Below are 17144 nucleotides of genomic sequence, written 5' to 3'. Positions count from 1 at the left end.
AACTGCACATTTTAGAGTGATCTTTCATAGCTACCAGCCCAGAGCACACCTATGCAGTAATCATGCCATTTAATCAGCATCCTGATATGTCATACCTGTCAGAGTTATAGATTATCTTTGGCAAAGTAGAGCCTGTAAAGCTTTTTGTGTCCACAGAAAGTCTCAAAGTTCTACTTCAATTTTTGAAAAAAGGGAGCAAAAAGAGTGTGTGTCTACTTACTGTGATACAGTGTGACACAGTACAGAGTAGAATGTACAGAGTTGCATGTTACCTTCTGACTCTGCAGCACAACTTCCCTCTGCTGCCAACGCTTGTAGAGGCCAAATAGAGGGGTGGCTCCGTCCACCCACTGGATGAGCCCAGATCGGGTTCCGAGGGGGGTGACAGAGTAGTGGCGGGCATGGAAGTGCGGCTGCTCCTGCTGGTTGATCTTTGTGAACATGGTGTTGACAATTGATAAAAACTGCATGATGCGCTCATCCAAGTGCAAATCCTCCAGACCTGAGAGACAAGATTTCAGACATCATTGAACAGTTTTTAATCAAAACTACTTTCTACAACCCTTATAATAGTCCCTATGAAAACTGTTGACAGTGAGGCCTGTGGACTACACACAGTAACAACTGCTTCAGAAAGAGGTGCTGCTGTTGAATTGTTAATGATTTAAAGTGAAACTCTCGCCAAAAACCAACCGAGGCTTTATTTATGATTGGGTATGAGTCAAACCTTCACGTACAAGCACACTCATGACCAAAGAGGCACTTTTAAGATTTACCGTAGTTTCGTTTTGGGGCAAGCTCATTTTGAACGGGAGTACATAGGGCATACCACGACGGCATCAAAATGTCTATTTTTAGACCACTAAGAAGGCTCCACACATCATGAAACTTTACGGTGCGGCCATCATGACGGAGAGTAACGGTGGGACGCTCCTCGGGCTTATTTCCAGATGAATTCGCGGATAATTCGTTGTTCTGTCGTTAGTCAAAAGCAACAACATGGACGTCAGTGTTGCTTTTGACTAACATGATGGCCGCACTCGGAGATCGACACTTTTTGCCTGGAATGGCGGCGGCGCGCCGGAGTCCCAGTAGCTAAGCGTAAGTAGTTCAAAACCGTCTTTTTCACACACTTTGTGTACACAAACAATGTTCTTACTGCTCGTGTCATGAGTAGAGACCCTGGTGATGCTACCAGTAAAGTTTCATGATGTGTGGAGCCTTCTTAGTGGTCTAAAAATAGACATTTTGATGCCGTCGTGGTATGCCCTATGTACTCCCGTTCAAAATGAGCTTGCCCCAAAACGAAACTACGGTAAATCTTGAAAGTGCCTCTTTGGTCATGAGTGTGCTTGTACGTGAAGGTTTGACTCATACCCAATCATAAATAAAGCCTCGGTTGCTTTTTGGCGAGAGTTTCACTTTAAGCACCACAAAGTGAATTCCATTCACCTTTATTGTATAGGGGTGAGGCAGAAAAATCTCCCAAAATATCTCCAAGCCTAGACAAATAAAGCCAACGCTGTCTGCAAATTCAGATACTACTACCAAAAAAAACCTCTTTGACAAACTGACATTTATTTTCATTGTTGAAAATGAAGTAGACGCAGTCTTAGATAACAGTCACAACAGTATACCGTATATAGGTCAGTCTATACAAAATTTTATATAATTGATGGCATCAATGAATCAGTGACCAGTTCATAAAGGGAAGAAGATGCCGTTTGAGAAACTACAGGTAAACCACAGGCCCCAGAATGAGGATTTTCCCAAAGATGTTCAACACAAGCGAAAATAACTTTTTCCAGCCATGAGAGCTGCCAGGGAGTGGGGGAATATTACATACCCGTGGTATACAAACTGAATGTATACAAACCATCTCAGAAACCTGCGCTGAGGCCGAGGTGAAATAACAACGTGCTTCTCAACATTACACACTATAGACACATACTCACATGCACAGATTTTAATACAATCAGTATCATTCCTATTAATTCCACTATGTATAAATGAGATACAAATAGGACAGAAGTGCTAATAAACAGTATATTCTACAGCTTTTACAACTGTTATTCGTGAAACAGCCACCTTGGAGACTGAGGTTGGGGCTGGTGAGGGACTTTCGGAGTGGGAAATCTGACTTCAGGATAGGGGCGGGTAAAATATATAAATAAATCCATTCACATTAGAATCGCAATCTCCCATGAACATCTGTATCCTGTGACTATTTCATATAGAATTGATTTAATAGTCTACAACCTCATATGTCAAAGCCCCAAAGTAAGCAGTTCTCAATTTTCAAACATTTGAAGTCCCTCTGAAAATCATGATCTAATTTGTAAATTTTTGTCTTAATCAAATCGTAAATTCTCAGTAACAGTATTTTCAGAAGCTTGGTTGAGGACAAAACCCTGTTTAGCATCAAATTTCATCTATTAAATATCTCCGCCGTCAAAAAAGAAAAGAATGAGGGTATCATCGGTGATCGACTATATCATGCTTCAATTACATTCTTCACAGTTAATGTGTTCACCTTCTTTCAGCATACTGGCATCAGAAACTTGTGGCAGCAACAGCTGACCAATCATAGTCCTTATCTCCATGTCGACAACTGTTTAATTGTAACCTCAGAGACTACAAACAAAGCGGCTGTAGGTACGGTATAACCCCTAAACAAAGACGCATATATACAGCTTGAGGAAATAACAGAATCTGCCTTTAAACTGTGATGAAACTGTACAAATTGTTACCATCAGTACTCAGGATTTTATACTATTCTTGAAATCACCGAACCTTTTTTTTTAAGAACATGCAGTATTTTCTTACCATCTAAATATGAAACAGTATTTACGTATTTATTTCCTAACCCTGCTAACTGATGTAAACTGGTCTCCTACCTTTAAAAAGGTAAGGGTAGTTGCGTCCATCTGAGCCCAGGAAGAAGATCTTCTTTGGCTTGGTCTTGGTGGGCAGGATGGTGATGGTGTTACCTACGCTCTCTATTGTGACAGCATCTGATGCAGACACCTCGCCTGGCAGGGCCATCTCTGTTGTGGTCATGGACACCAGGCGAGGACTGATTTCATCCAGGTGAAGCAGATAGCTGGCTCGCTTCTGAGCACGCTGCTGCAGGCTCATCATGATCTGACCAACACACACACACAACTTGTTCAAGTTTTTACACAATTTTATTGCGTACAATGCATGTTGATTGTATTAATGATGTACAGAAAGTATACATCTGTAATATTCATAAGCTTACATCCATGCAAATGGATTCCTGTGAAATCGATAATGATTTAAATGCATAGAAACACCCACACACAGACCTGTTTGAAGGGGAGCCAGCTGCTGGCGGGGTTGGCGGGGTTGGTTGGGTTTCTCAGTCGCTCCAGGGCAGAGACAATGGCATTACCGTAGGTCTGCTGGAACCAGTTTTCGTGTGGCGTCTCTGCTGGAGCTGCTGTGATGCTGCAGGCGTGATCCAGGGCGAAAACCACAGGCCGCATCAGAGCAGAGTGCTTCTCACGCATAATGGCAATCTTTTCATCCCTGCAGCACAAAAAGAGTGTAACTGGACTTAAAAGCAAGTGGAACAGGCCCAAGCACCCCAACACATTTTGGAACAGGAGGCTCGGTGACCCAAAGCGAACACGAAGTCAAGAGCGTCACTCAATAGGGCTCGAACACGTAATATAACAAGGGGTTTGTATGCTGTACTCCAGCCTTATATACCAAGTTCAGCTTTATTGAAGCACCTATTCTGTATAACAGAAATGGACACCTCTACGTCGGAAAAGGAAGTGCCGGGATTGGATTAAGTCGAGCAAACCTTTAGAAGATCTCCAATAATGGCAGCTCCTGACCAGACCAATATTCCATACTTTTTCAGACTCAAATTTCTTGAATTCTCAGTAAATTATTTTAAATTGTGTTTCACATCCGAGTATAAGTAGCTCAATGTTTATTTATTTTGGTGCTTTTGAACATTCTGAAAATGTTGCCAAATACTTGCCAGAAGATTGTAGATTTAGGTGGTGCAGGATACCCCTAACCCTCTCCAAATATTGCAGGTGGCAATTTTACACATTTTACTTAGCATCTAGCTTTCTTTCTCCATTTGGAAGGCTTAGCCAATCAAAGTTTGGGATCATCAAGACAGCTTTCGGAAAACTTGCAATTAGCCTATCCACCTACCATCTTGGAAGAAGATCAGCGACTCGCACTTTGCAAGATATTCCAGTGGCCTGTTCTGACGTGATCTCCTTGGTGAGAGAACTGAGACGTCTTTTAGTGGACGCTGCCACAGACCACAGTGTTAAAACAACAAAGACGCTGTTATTAGAGGCTGTAAACAAACACTTCGCTCTAATGTAGTCCGATATCCCATATTATGCACTGTGACCTCACTGAATCCCAGGTATACAGACCGCCACTTTGATGTGGATGTTAAACATGCACAGCAACAGATGGATAGGCCTGCAGCCGAAGCTGGTGATGAGACGGTTATGAGACGCACGGCAGAGAGAGAGAGAGAGAGCTGATCACCCACAGAGCAAGAGGGCATGAATGGACGCAGCACAGTCCACTCTGCATTATAAGTTAGTCTTTCTGGTCCGATTAGCTCCAGAATCTCCTCTAAGTAGGAGGGCATCACAGCAACTTAAAGGTTTCTTCTATATTTTATTGATTTTCCAATATTTTTTTCATGGGAGAGAAGGTTATATAAGGTTGTAATTAAGTAATTACAAGGCAATATGCTGTTTTACGTCATTGGTTCAAGGATATAACCACACAAAAAGTCAAATTGAAGACAAAACTGAAGAGCATGTAGAGGCTGATAAGAATAAAATTTGCTGATAATTTCACCAGGTCCTTTAATAACAGGACCATAACCTCACAGATTAAATGTTGGTGCAGAATCAACTAGAAGGCTTCTTGGGTATATACAAATTGAGCCTCACCTGCGCAGTGTGTTGTTGTTCTGTACCCTCTTGACCTCATCCTCCAGCTGTTGGATCCTACGCAGGACATGCATGTGTTGCTGTTGTAACACACCTAGCCACAGTTCATCCCATAGTAAGGTCACTCTGCGCAGCTCACCCACCAGCTGCTGGACCTGGTCAGCACACAGGACTGGTTAGCAGCGGAATCAGATTTACAGGCCTTACGTGTGTACACCAACACAGATGTTTGCTCATTGATCCTGGCGGCTCCCTGACTCTGTTGTTTTATGCATTTTATGGTATTTTACATATTCCTGAATATAGCCACATTCTTAGTTTGTCTTCACTTTAGGACCCTGATCTTACATTCCCCTTTGAGAGTTAGTGGTTCATTTTCAGATAGATTTTGAATATTTTGTGATATGGGTCCTCTTTTTGGCTACAGCTATTATGACAAATAACATGAATATATAGTGTAATTCTGTCATTTGCTCTGTCTGATATTACAAATCATATTCCACACATAAGGCTTCTAACATGGTGATTGTAAGAATCAATCTGTGATCAAAGTCTGTAAGAGCAAGCATGTTTTCATTTTGGGACTGTTATGGACTGTCTGTGAAACAGTGGTTAAGAGTGTGTGTAGCCTCTTACCTGAAGCACCATGGTAGGGTTTGCAATGGAGAGTTTATCAACGATCTTGCTGTAACAGTCCTGCATCATGGCTTGGTCTTGACTAGAGCAGAAGGTTGCTAGCTCTCCTGGAGCTACTCCTTGCCCGCTGCTCTCTGGCTGCTCCTCTTCCTCCACAAGGCCCTCTCCCTGCATACTGCCCAGAAAGGTGGGCAAAGCTGATGGCAATTTACTCCCTGTCAACACATTTCATCATCATTTCACAGATCTACGTTATTTACAATTTTAATGGTATCACTAATTATTTTTTGTTAAGGGCATTAAGGTCACTAAATGTATATTTTCACTAATATGCAACACTGTTTTTTTTATCTAGCCATGACTAGTGGTGGTTTGTTCCACAGTTAACAGCAGCAAAACTTAACACCGTAGTTTTTGATTGTCTTGTTGTAGTAAATATAATAAGAGCAAATGACTTCTAATCAAATGAATGAGGCATGTTAAAGACTTTGAGAACTCTTTAAGAAGTTGCATATGGCCTGGTCAACAGAATTAAACAGTACCTGCACTCTGAGCCTCCCCTCCCAGGGAGAGTGAGCCCACAATGGCAGGGTAGAGGATCAGATATGGGGAGTCTTGGGCCACTCGACATAGCAAGCTGCATATGCTCTGTCGGATGTATGCCTCTGGATGGTTGAGACGGGAAAAAAGTTGGGGGATGATACCTGAGGAGGACAACACATTTTTTGAATATAAAAAGCAGAAGGGCCGGGTTATGCCAGAAAAGAACTAGTTAGTTAGTAAGTTCCTACACTGGAACATGTCTAAAGTTGGTCTGTCTATACACACACACACACACACACACACATATCTATCTATCTATCTATCTATCTATCTATCTGTATCCAACTATAAATATATATTTTAAAACTATATATATATATATATATGTATATATATATATATATATATCTACCTACACAATGAGATTTATGATAAATAATATCAATCAATAATGCGGATAGAATGCCTAAGTGCTTGAAGACAAATTATTAGGACAAATACAAAAGAAGAACAAAAGAAAATTACATCACTTTGCTGTAAGGCAGCCTTAGAAAAAAAAAAAAAAAAGGAATAGACAACACCTATGTCATACCGTGATATAACAATATCCAAAATCTAAGACAGTGTATAGTCTTATATAACGACAACAGTAATGGTATACAGGTATATCGTATATATTGCCCAGCCCTAGTTAAAATTCTAAATCTTAACTTGCTCTGTGAAAAACATCAGCAAGGAAACTTTCAGGCGCAATTTGCATGTAAAAAACTTGGGTGGATGCTTGTTTTCTTGGAGGACATACCCCTCCAGGGTGCTGTAGGGGTGGAAGCTAGGCCAAGCTCAAGTCCTTCCCTCAGTTCACCAGCATGCTTCACCAGCAGGCGGAGGAGACGCAGGGTTGCCATGACAATCACATCGTCATTGCTCCGTTTGCTGTTGTGATAGGATAGCAGGACTTTAGGGTCATCTTCATCTATAGGGACCTAAAACACACAGAAACTCAGCATGAAGGACTGACAGAAAGCTGTCCTAACTCCCAGCCTCGGTCTTCAACAGCAGCACGCTGCTTCACAGTCACTGGGTCTCACCTGTCCAGCATTGAGCTTGAGAAAGGTGAAATAGGCCTGGCAGGAAACCCGATATAGGCCGAAGATGCGGTCCACCACCTGTCTCCAAACCTGGATCAGACCATCTGTAACAGGCTGGCCTGCATCCCCCAGCCAGGGGCATGAGCCAGTCAGCTGTCTCCAGATCACATCTACCATGTCATCCTCATCATCCTCCTGCTGTAAAGCCATGTCCTCATCCTGACACAAAACAGAATCGTAGGATCAACCTTCACTGCTTAGTAATGAACTATTAGTAAAAGCTCTGGGGAAAATAACACAACAGAGGTGCATATTTATGCTTGACACCTTTGAAAAATCAATGACCATAATTTAAGTTTGCCACAGAAGAGTAAGCTTTTAAAAATGAATACTAAAAAGGACCATGGTTGCTTATTCTTTGTCGACACAGTTTGATTAGATTGCCTCACTCCAGGGGGACTCAAGGTTTGGTTTTCCACACAGTCCACCCTGTGTTGTGTCTGTGTGTTGTTTGTTTTGGGCCTTTTACCTCAAACATTGTTTAGAAAACCAAAAGGCCCAGTTACAAAACTCTGCAACTCCTGAAGCTTAAGATGTATTCACTATCTCTAAGAACCACAACTGTTGTTGGTCTAATAAAAATAAATATATATACTGTGCTGTGTACAGGCAGTATTATATACTGTAATATACAGTAGATATGTTATATGTTAAGAGTTTCTTCCTCTTGAAAGCATGAATTTTTCCTGGTGATACACTGAACACAGTGTTATCGCCGTGGTTACAAATTAAGTGAAATATTCTGTTGTTGAACTTCCAATAAAAGCAACTTAGCGTCTAGCATCCAGAAGCATACTGTAACACTATTCAATTTTAACTGCCTTTATTTTTTATGACTGCATTTAATAAGAATTCTGATTGGCTGATGTCTGTCATGAGAAAAGGTTGAGAACGAATGCCTTAGACCATCTAGACAGGAAGAACATCTTACCATATCAATCTTGTGCACTTTGAGAGCAAAATTAAGTGTCTAAATGGTAAATAAGATTAACATTAATGAGATTGTAGAAAATACAGAATGTAAAAAATTCTAAAATATAACACTGAGCTTTGGCTCCGCTGCCTGGTGATCAGTCCAGCCCTAACAAAACTTTGCAATTAGCTTTTACTTTAGTATACCATGTAGGCTTTAGTCAATAGTCACTATCAATTCATTGCTTTCCATCTTGCATTAGTCCAGAGTTGTGACTAAACTGACTGAGAGAATAGATAATCATTGTTGTGAGTGTGAGTGCCATCACACTCACATATTAGGACTGGTTTACATAGAGATTGCTGCTCCTAAAAAGTTTCATTTTGTGCAGACATTTATGAACACTGGTCTTTGCAATAAATACTTCTAGTTATTTATAAACATTTGTTTCACTAGTTTATTACTGAAGCCATGCATCGCCACAAGTACATTTTCAACTTGTGAAAAAAAACACTTTTTTTTACACATTCTTTACTTATGCTTTAATAAGTAAGAACTAACCTATTTTTATGGTTGTTGTAAGATAAAAATCAAATAGAAATAAAGTGTGCAAAAAGTAAAAGTATGAGTTATAAAGGGGCAGACCTGGATGCCAGTAGGTCGACACATGGCCTGTCCAAGAATGCTGAAAATAGTGTCCTTGTCTTCTTCACTTGTGGTTGCTGGCAGTAGCTCCTCTATCTCCTTCTTCTCCCCAGGAAGAAGAGGCAATCCCTCCCCTTGGCTGGAGAAAAGAAAATATCATAAAAAATATTCCTACAGTACATTAATGCTGTTATAGGGCTGATGGGTGTAAGGAAATTAAAGCTATTATAAGGATTTTGAGCTTTACTCACTTTTTTAAAGACACTGCTATTATTTCAAACACAACTGTATACATAAATTATGGATTTATGTATTTATCCAGAGTTTATCCGGAAGAGCTGTATGTGTGAACACAAAGGTCTGCATAATTTGCCCCGGACTTTACCCTGCCAGCTAAGTCCGGGTGAGCCGCATGTGTGAATAGAACAGACAATTGTCCTTAGTGAATTCACAGTGAGTGAGTGGGCGTGTCGACAACATGTGATGATCTTTGTTAGTGCTGGTTTAATCGACAGGACCAATGAAAATGGCATTTAAACTGCTCATCGTCAAAGTTCAGCAAAACATCTGTCCAGTATATTTCCCTGATTGGTCTCCTGACACATCCATATGGCCCCTTCATGCTACTTCTGGAAAGTATTCAGACCCCTTTAAATTTTTCACTCTTTGTTTCATTGCAGCCATTTGCTAAAATCGAAAAAGTTCATTTTCTTTCTCATTAATGTACACTCAGCAACCCATCTTGACAGAAAAAAAAAACAGAAATGTAGAACTTCTTGCAAATTTATTAAAAAAGAAAAACTGAAATATCACATGGTCATATGTATTCAGACCCTTTGCTGTGACACTCATATTTAGCTCACATGCTGTCCATTTCTTCTGATCCTCCTTGAGATGGTTCTACTCCTTCATTGGAGTCCAGCTGTGTTTAATTAAACTGATTGGACTTGATTAGGAAAGGCACACACCTGTCTATATAAGACCTTACAGCTCACAGTGCATGTCAGAGCAAATGAGAATCATGAGGTCGAAGGAACTGCCCAAGGAGCTCAGAGACAGAATTGTGGCAAGGCACAGATCTGGCCAAGGTTACAAAAGAATTTCTGCAGCACTCAAGGTTCCTAAGAGCACAGTGGCCTCCATAATCCTTGAATGGAAGAAGTTTGGGACGACCAGAACTCTTCCTAGACCTGGCCGTCCAGCCAAACTGAGCAATCGTGGGAGAAGAGCCTTGGTGAGAGAGGTAAAGAAGAACCCAAAGATCACTGTGGCTGAGCTCCAGAGATGCAGTAGGGAGATGGTAGAAAGTTCCACAAAGTCGACTATCACTGCAGCCCTCCACCAGTCGGGGCTTTATGGCAGAGTGGCCCTACGGAAGCCTCTCCTTAGTGCAAGACATATGAAAGGCCGCATAGAGTTTGCCAAAAAACACATGAAGGACTCCCAGACTATGAGAAATAAGATTCCCTGGTCTGATGAGACCAAGATTGAACTTTTTGGCGTTAATTCTAAGTGGTATGTGTGGAGAAAACCAGGCACTGCTCATCACCTGCCCAATACAATCCCAACAGTGAAACATGGTGGTGGCAGCATCATGCTATGGGGGTGTTTTTCAGCTGCAGGGACAGGACGACTGGTTGCAATTGAAGGAAAGATGAATGCGGCCAAGTACAGAGATATCCTGGAAGAAAACCTCTTCCAGAGTGCTCAGGACCTCAGACTGGGCCGAAGGTTCACCTTCGAACAAGACAATGACCCTAAGCACACAGCTAAAATAACAAAGGAGTGGCTTCGGAACAACTCTGTGACCATTCTTGACTGGCCCAGCCAGAGCCCTAACCTAAACCCAATTGAGCATCTCTGGAGAGACCTGAAAATGGCTGTCCACCAATACTTTCCGTACTTTCCGTGTGTGTGTGTGTGTGTGTGTGTGTGTGTGTATGTGTATGTGTATATACACACACATACACACACACACATATATGGCGAAGCTGAGTTGCCAAGTACCTTCAGAAGATCTACTAGTGGATGTGAATGCTGCTCTGAAGACAATCCCCACAGGAACCATCACTGAGACCAACAAGCTGATACACAGTACAGCAACAGTAATCATGGAGATGCTTGGGTACAAGGTGGGCTCGGGACATAACAAACAGTGCCCACCATGGAAGAGACGGTTAGAGGCCAAGATAAAGGCAACACAGAGAGAAGTTAGCCAGCTAGCAGAACTGCAGAAAGGGAACATGGTGAATAAAGGGGCACCCAAGAAGTACAACTCACTCTCCATACCAGAGGCACTCGAAACTGCCAAACAACGACTAACAGCTCTGGCCACCCGGTTGAAGAGGTACACCAAGGAGGAAGAGGCTAGGAGAATAAACAAGCTGTTCTCCACTGAACCAGCCAAGGTGTACTCTCGGTGGGTCTGACCGGTTGTTGTTTCCCTGCCACTAAGAGCTGAGGTGGAAAAATACTGGAAAGACATATGGGAAAGAGAGGCATCACACAACACCGATGCCCAATGGTTAGTGGACCTAAGAGCTGACCACAGCAACCTCCCAGAACAAGAACCAGTAACCATCTCAATGGCAGACATCCAAGAAAGAGCACCAGGCCCCGATATGATCCATACGTACTGGCTGAAGAAGCTAACTGCACTCCATGAACGCCTAGCAGCACAGATGAACCAGCTACTGAGGGATGGGTTAGGGTTAGGGTTCATGTGTCAAGCGAGAGGGGCTGGTCTGCTGCAACATGGAATCTAGTATGCGTCTAGAGACACCTATCATCCGTTCCCAGGCCCCTCCCATGTGGGATGCATGGGGTGGATTGAAGGCCCATGAACAGCCCTCTTTGCTGAGGTACTTCCTCACTCTGGATTCATGGGGATCGGTCTGCAGGATTTCCAGCTCCTTACACGCTCCTACAAAGTTGGTCCCGCAATCCGAGCGGATCTGCTTGGCAGGTCCTCCCAGTGCAAAAAACCTTCTCAAGGCATTTATGAAGGTGGATGAATCCATGGAGTCAATCAATGGAGTATGGCTCGAGAGCTCATACAAGTGAAGAGTACAGCCCATCTTTTGCTTTGTGCCTGCCCTCCTCGTGTACGTCTTGTGACAATGGTCCAAGGGCCAAACACGTCCAGCCCAACATACGCGAATGGTGGTTTAGCACTCAGGCGATCGATGGGTAAGTCCGCCATCTTTTGCTCGGTCATCTTTCTACGAAGCTTGTTGCATGTCACGCACTTGTAAAGGATGCTGTTGATACGCCTCCTAACACCAACGATCCAGTATCCAGTAGTACGAACAGCAGCTTCAGTGAACCCGCAACCTTGATGCTTGACTCGATCGTGGTAGTATTCCACAAGCAGATTTGCGGCATGGCTGCAACCTGGAACTATCACAGGGAACTTTTCTTTGGAATCCAAAGCAGCATGCTTAAGCCGACCTCCAATCCTGAGGAGGCCTCCTTTGTCCAAGTAAGGGTCCAACTTTTTCAGAGCACTGTATCTTGGAATGTCCTTTCCATTGGCAATGCAGGCTAGCTCTTCTTTGTAAGCTTCTCTCTGTACAGTCTTGATTATGACTGTTTCTGCTTGCAACAGTTCTGCCACTGTGAAAGGTTTTGTGCAGTGATGCCATGATCTGCAGGTTCTGTCTTGACCCTCCGTCGCCTTATAAGACTGGACAATGTGTATGAGAGAAGCTGTGGCTCTCACCAATAACCTCCATGAAGAGAATCGTTCGAAACGTTGAGATACTAGATTGGAGTTCTCAATACATAGAGTGGTGGCGAGAGAACGAACTTCCACATCTTTATCTAGATCAATAAGGTCAACCTCTCCTCCTCCAGAGATGGTTCTTCTTTGCCTTGTGACAGGAAAGCAGGTCCTGTGAGCCAGTTGGTGGTGCTCAACAGAGCTGCTGGCACGGAGCGAGTGGCGTGGTCTGCAGGGTTATGCTTCGTAGTGACATAATGCCATTGGGATGGGCTTGAGACCTTTCTAATACGCTGCACTCTGTTACTGACATACACGTAGAACCGTCTCGTCTGATTATGGATATAACCCAAGACGACTCTGCTATCTGTGTAGAACTCCACGTCAAGTTCACTTATGACCATCTCTGCCAGTAATGCAGCTAAAACAGCAGCTCCTAGTTCCAGTCTGGGAATGGTATGAGCTACTTGTGGAGCCAGCTTTGCCTTACCGAGGACAAATCCGGTGTGACACGTCCCTTCTCTGTCGATGCTGTTAGAAGCAAACTTGTGAAGCCTCAGATTTGAGGCGGCGAGCATCTCCTGTGTCCGTGTTAACAGGTCGATGACTTCAGCAGCTGTAGGTATTGACAGGAGACCGTCATCAACGTAAAACTGTCTGTCCACAAAGTGCTTGGCATCTGAACCGAACTCCTCTTCATCGCAGGCAGCTGCGCGTCGGAGACCATAAATGGCCACAGCAGGAGACGGACTGTTACCGAACACGTGCACTCTCATGCGAAAGTCGATGATCTCCTTTCTGGTGTCGTTATCCTTGAACCACAGGAAATGCAGGAAATCTCGGCTGTCCTCTCATACGATGAAACTGTGGAACATCTGTTTGATGTCTGCAGTCACGGCCACTTGTTCTCGTCTGAAGCACAGTAGAACCCCGAGCAGACTATTATTCAGGTTTGGACCCGAGAGAAGGACATCGTTCAGAGAGATGCCTTGTTTTTGTGCGCTAGAGTCGAAGACAACTCTGATCTCCCCTGGCTTCTGTGGATGATATACCCCGAAGATAGGCAAGTACCAACACTCTTGGCCTTCTTGCAGGGGTGGGGCTACCTCATGATCTTCTTCATGTAGGTGACAAAGTGAGCCTTCATTTCAGGTTTCTTCTCCAGTGTGCGTAGGAGAGAAGTTAGGCGTGTCAATGCCTGGTCTCTATTGTTGGGGAGCCGCTGGCGTGGTGTTTTGAACGGGAGCGGTGCCACCCAACTGTTGCTGTTCGCCCTGACCCTTTCTCTGTCCATGATTTCCAAAAACTGTCTGTCTTCGATAGACAGCCCATCGAAGCTAAGAGTGTCACATGCAAGAGAAACTTCAGGCAGAGGCTTACTGCTGAACTTCTCCTTGACATAGAACCGGTTGGGACATGGAGGAAGAAGAGAAGGGCGTCCGTTGTCAAGTACATGTGTGGTAAATACTCACATCTGCGGACTTGTGCACTGATCCTAGGCAGACGTCTCCCACCACGACCCAACCCAGGTTGAGTCTCTGTGCGTAGGGGGTGTTGTTGGGTCCATTCCGCTGTTCCCGCTCTTTGTGGACCTGGAGGATGTCGCGACCCAGGAGAAGAAGAATCTGCGCGTCTGGATCCAGCGGAGGAATGCGATGGGCAATGGGCTTTAGGTGAGCATGCCATTGTGCTGCCTCAGGCGTTGGTATTTCGGCCTTGTCATCCGGCATGTTATTGCATTCTATCAGAGTAGGTAATTTCACCTTTGTCGTTCCATCTAAAGACTCGACTATAAACCCTGTGGCTCTTCACCCTGTGGTTTCTGTCACACCTGCGCAGGTGCGTAGGGTGTATGCCGAGCTTGCTCCTTTGATATTTAACAGGTTGAAGAATTCAGTTCTCACAAGCGAACGGTTGCTCTGATCATCTAGGATTACATAGAGCTTGATTGCCTTCTCTGGGCGGCTCTCCAGGTAAACCTCAGCTAGGCAGATCTTTGAGCACGACCTTGTACTTCTGCCACCTCCACAGACTTCAGTACGTTTTGAAGTGACGGCTGGCTGAGGTGCTTCAGCATCTTCCTCCCCGCCATGCTCGGTTGAATTTGCATCAGGTGGTCCTGGATGAAGGGCTGCAATGTGAGCGTCGCTGTCACATTCCTTACATTTGATGGCTGCCTTACAGTTTCTGGCGAGATGGGTGGTTGTAGCGCAACATCTGAAGCATATGCCATTTTCCTTTAAGAAATTCTTACGCTCCCCTAAAGGTTTTTTCCTGAATCCCCTACAGCGCCTGAGAGGATGTGGCTTCTTATGAAGTGGGCATTTCTTGTCAACATCATCCAACCCTTTACTTGCACTGCTCAACTGACTCACATTATCTGGCAAGACCTCTGTCTTGTGGGTGTAGATTGAGCTTTTCCCTGGCCTCTTGGCTGGTTGCTCCAGTTGTGACGAACCTTGATTTCCTGATGAAAGGGAAAAACTTGGATCGTTGCGCATCCGTGCCTCTCTGCAGACGAAGTCACAGAAGAATGAGAATGGAGGAAAAGCAACATGATGCTCTGCTTTGTATTGGGAACCTTGCGCCATCCCCTTATCCTGAAGATTGGAAGGTAACTTGTCTACAATCGGTGCTACACTACGAGCAGTGTCGAGGTAGGTCAGTCCAGGTAAGAAACCTTCGTCTTTAGCAGACTCCACCTCCTGTAGGAGATCTCCTAGCTCTCGAAGTTTTACAGCATCCCTGTTACTAATCCGTGGAAAGTTGTCAATTCTGTCAAAGAGACCTTTCAACAATCTCAGGGGAGCCATAGCAGTCTTCCTGGCGTTCCCAAACCTTTTCCAGGCCTGTAGTAGGATTAGTTATGTGCATGGCTCGAATCCTCCTCATGTGACGTGCAGACTGTTCTCCTAACCAGTTCGACAGAAGATCTAGCTCCTCACTAGCTGATAGGTGCAGTCCCTCTATGGCATTCATTAAAGATGACTTCCACGCCCAGTAGTTCTCGGGACGATCAAACAACTTAGTGAGTCCAGAGGTAATAAGTTCACGACGTGCCAAGTACCTGGTGACATCACCCATGTTGTTGTCGTTGTTGAGCAGTGGTTGTGGTGTAGTCTTTGCTGGTGAGGAAGAGAAACGTGGTGCTGGGGGGATGCGACGATTCACTGGTGTTGACTTTAGAGGCTGCCATGTTGTGTCATCAGTATCAAGTTTTTCAAAATTTGCTCTATCATTTCGAGCTGTAAAGCGATGTTGCTGCAGTGATGTTTCAGATCTCAGTTTGTGGATGATGGGCTCTAGAGGTAGGTGATATGACTCAACGCCTTCAGGAGTTGCCGACCCTTGCTAAGACTGGGATTGGATGTAGTTGTGAACGCGTTCAGAAACTTTACTTACTTCTGATTTCTTCTCTTCGTGTTCGCTTCCTGCTGCTGCCTCTAGCACCTCTGTCTCAGCAATAGCTGCAGCTACCTCACCTTCATGCTTTAAAGCCGCTAGAGTTGCTTCCATACGAGCTTCTGTCACTTTTAATTGGGCCTTTTCAATCTTAATTTCAGATTCCTTCTTGAGGAATTCAGCCTTAGCTCGAGCAGCCTCAAGCCTAGCGCGGGCCTTAGCAGCGGCTACGCTAGCTGATGAGCGTCTTGATCCGTTTGATGAACAGGAGGCTATGGATCTCGTCTCACCTGCTTGGCTTTGCTCCGTTGCATTTTCACTCTTAGGTGTTTTCTCTGCCATCATGTATTGCTGATGCCGTCTTAGGCGTATGAAGCGTGATGATGAGTGAGGAATACTTAAGGTGAAGTTTGCTTTCCTTGTACTGTAGTACCCGCTGTGAGGTTGCTTTTTTACTATTCTGTCCCTGAGGCGTGTATCATATATGCACAAACTGACAGATAGCTAAACAGCAGGATTTAGAGAAAGTCGGACACAGGAGTATGTTTATGTTTCTTTACTGAGTCCTTTTTACTCTTCTTTCCATCCTTTTTTGTAAAACTGAAATGAATATAAAGTTACAGTGCTTTAGTAACTTACAAAAATACAACCCAGAATGAATTTACATTGATTACAGTCTCAATGCACAATCCATAACAATAAGCTACGTTTAGCTTTTCTTAGCATTTAGCAAATTATATTATCACAGTTATTGTGTTTTTAAATCCAACTTAAGAATTTCAAATCATTTATATGCCCTGTTGAACAAAAACACAGAAAAAGTAACAAAACTTACAAGCAAAGGCTCTCGAAGGCACTCACGTAGCAGAAAAGAGGAGAGGAGCTGTCTGCCTGACCGCATGGAGCAAGAACGACTGCACTTCCTGTAACTTATGGTCACATGACCTTAACTGACCAATAGGAAAACACTTAACCATATAGTTTCTTTTACGACAGATTGCAACAAAATAAGACTAGAATGACACATCTAGAGGCCACAAAATGTGTGCCATGACAAACAGACATGACAAGTGTCAGCGTGTTTAAAGGACCATACCAGTGTTACTACAGGTCACTGTCTACCGTCAGCAGGTTTATATTTATAATAGTAGCCTTCTGCAAGTTTATTCATT

At 43.7% G+C, this 17144-nt stretch overlaps 1 protein-coding gene across 1 annotated transcript in view; it reads right to left on the bottom strand.

Annotated features, from left to right (window-relative positions):
• smg1 (SMG1 nonsense mediated mRNA decay associated PI3K related kinase) overlaps positions 1-17144 on the bottom strand; it is a 145442-nt gene that overhangs the window by 53730 nt on the left and 74568 nt on the right. The window contains exons 33-41 of the mRNA XM_084372430.1: positions 8850-8988; positions 7232-7450; positions 6946-7126; positions 6143-6304; positions 5601-5815; positions 4965-5119; positions 3330-3552; positions 2898-3144; positions 273-502 (exon numbers count right to left, since the gene is read on the bottom strand). Coding sequence (XP_084228556.1) covers positions 273-502; positions 2898-3144; positions 3330-3552; positions 4965-5119; positions 5601-5815; positions 6143-6304; positions 6946-7126; positions 7232-7450; positions 8850-8988 — 1771 coding nt within the window. The remainder of the gene's footprint in view (positions 1-272; positions 503-2897; positions 3145-3329; positions 3553-4964; positions 5120-5600; positions 5816-6142; positions 6305-6945; positions 7127-7231; positions 7451-8849; positions 8989-17144) is intronic.

Source organism: Pagrus pagrus (assembly GCF_965226575.1).
Source record: "Pagrus pagrus genome assembly, chromosome: 13".
Taxonomy (NCBI): domain Eukaryota; kingdom Metazoa; phylum Chordata; class Actinopteri; order Spariformes; family Sparidae; genus Pagrus; species Pagrus pagrus.
The sequence above is the reverse complement of the archived record's forward strand: the minus strand, read 5'-3'. Positions and strand labels throughout refer to the sequence as shown.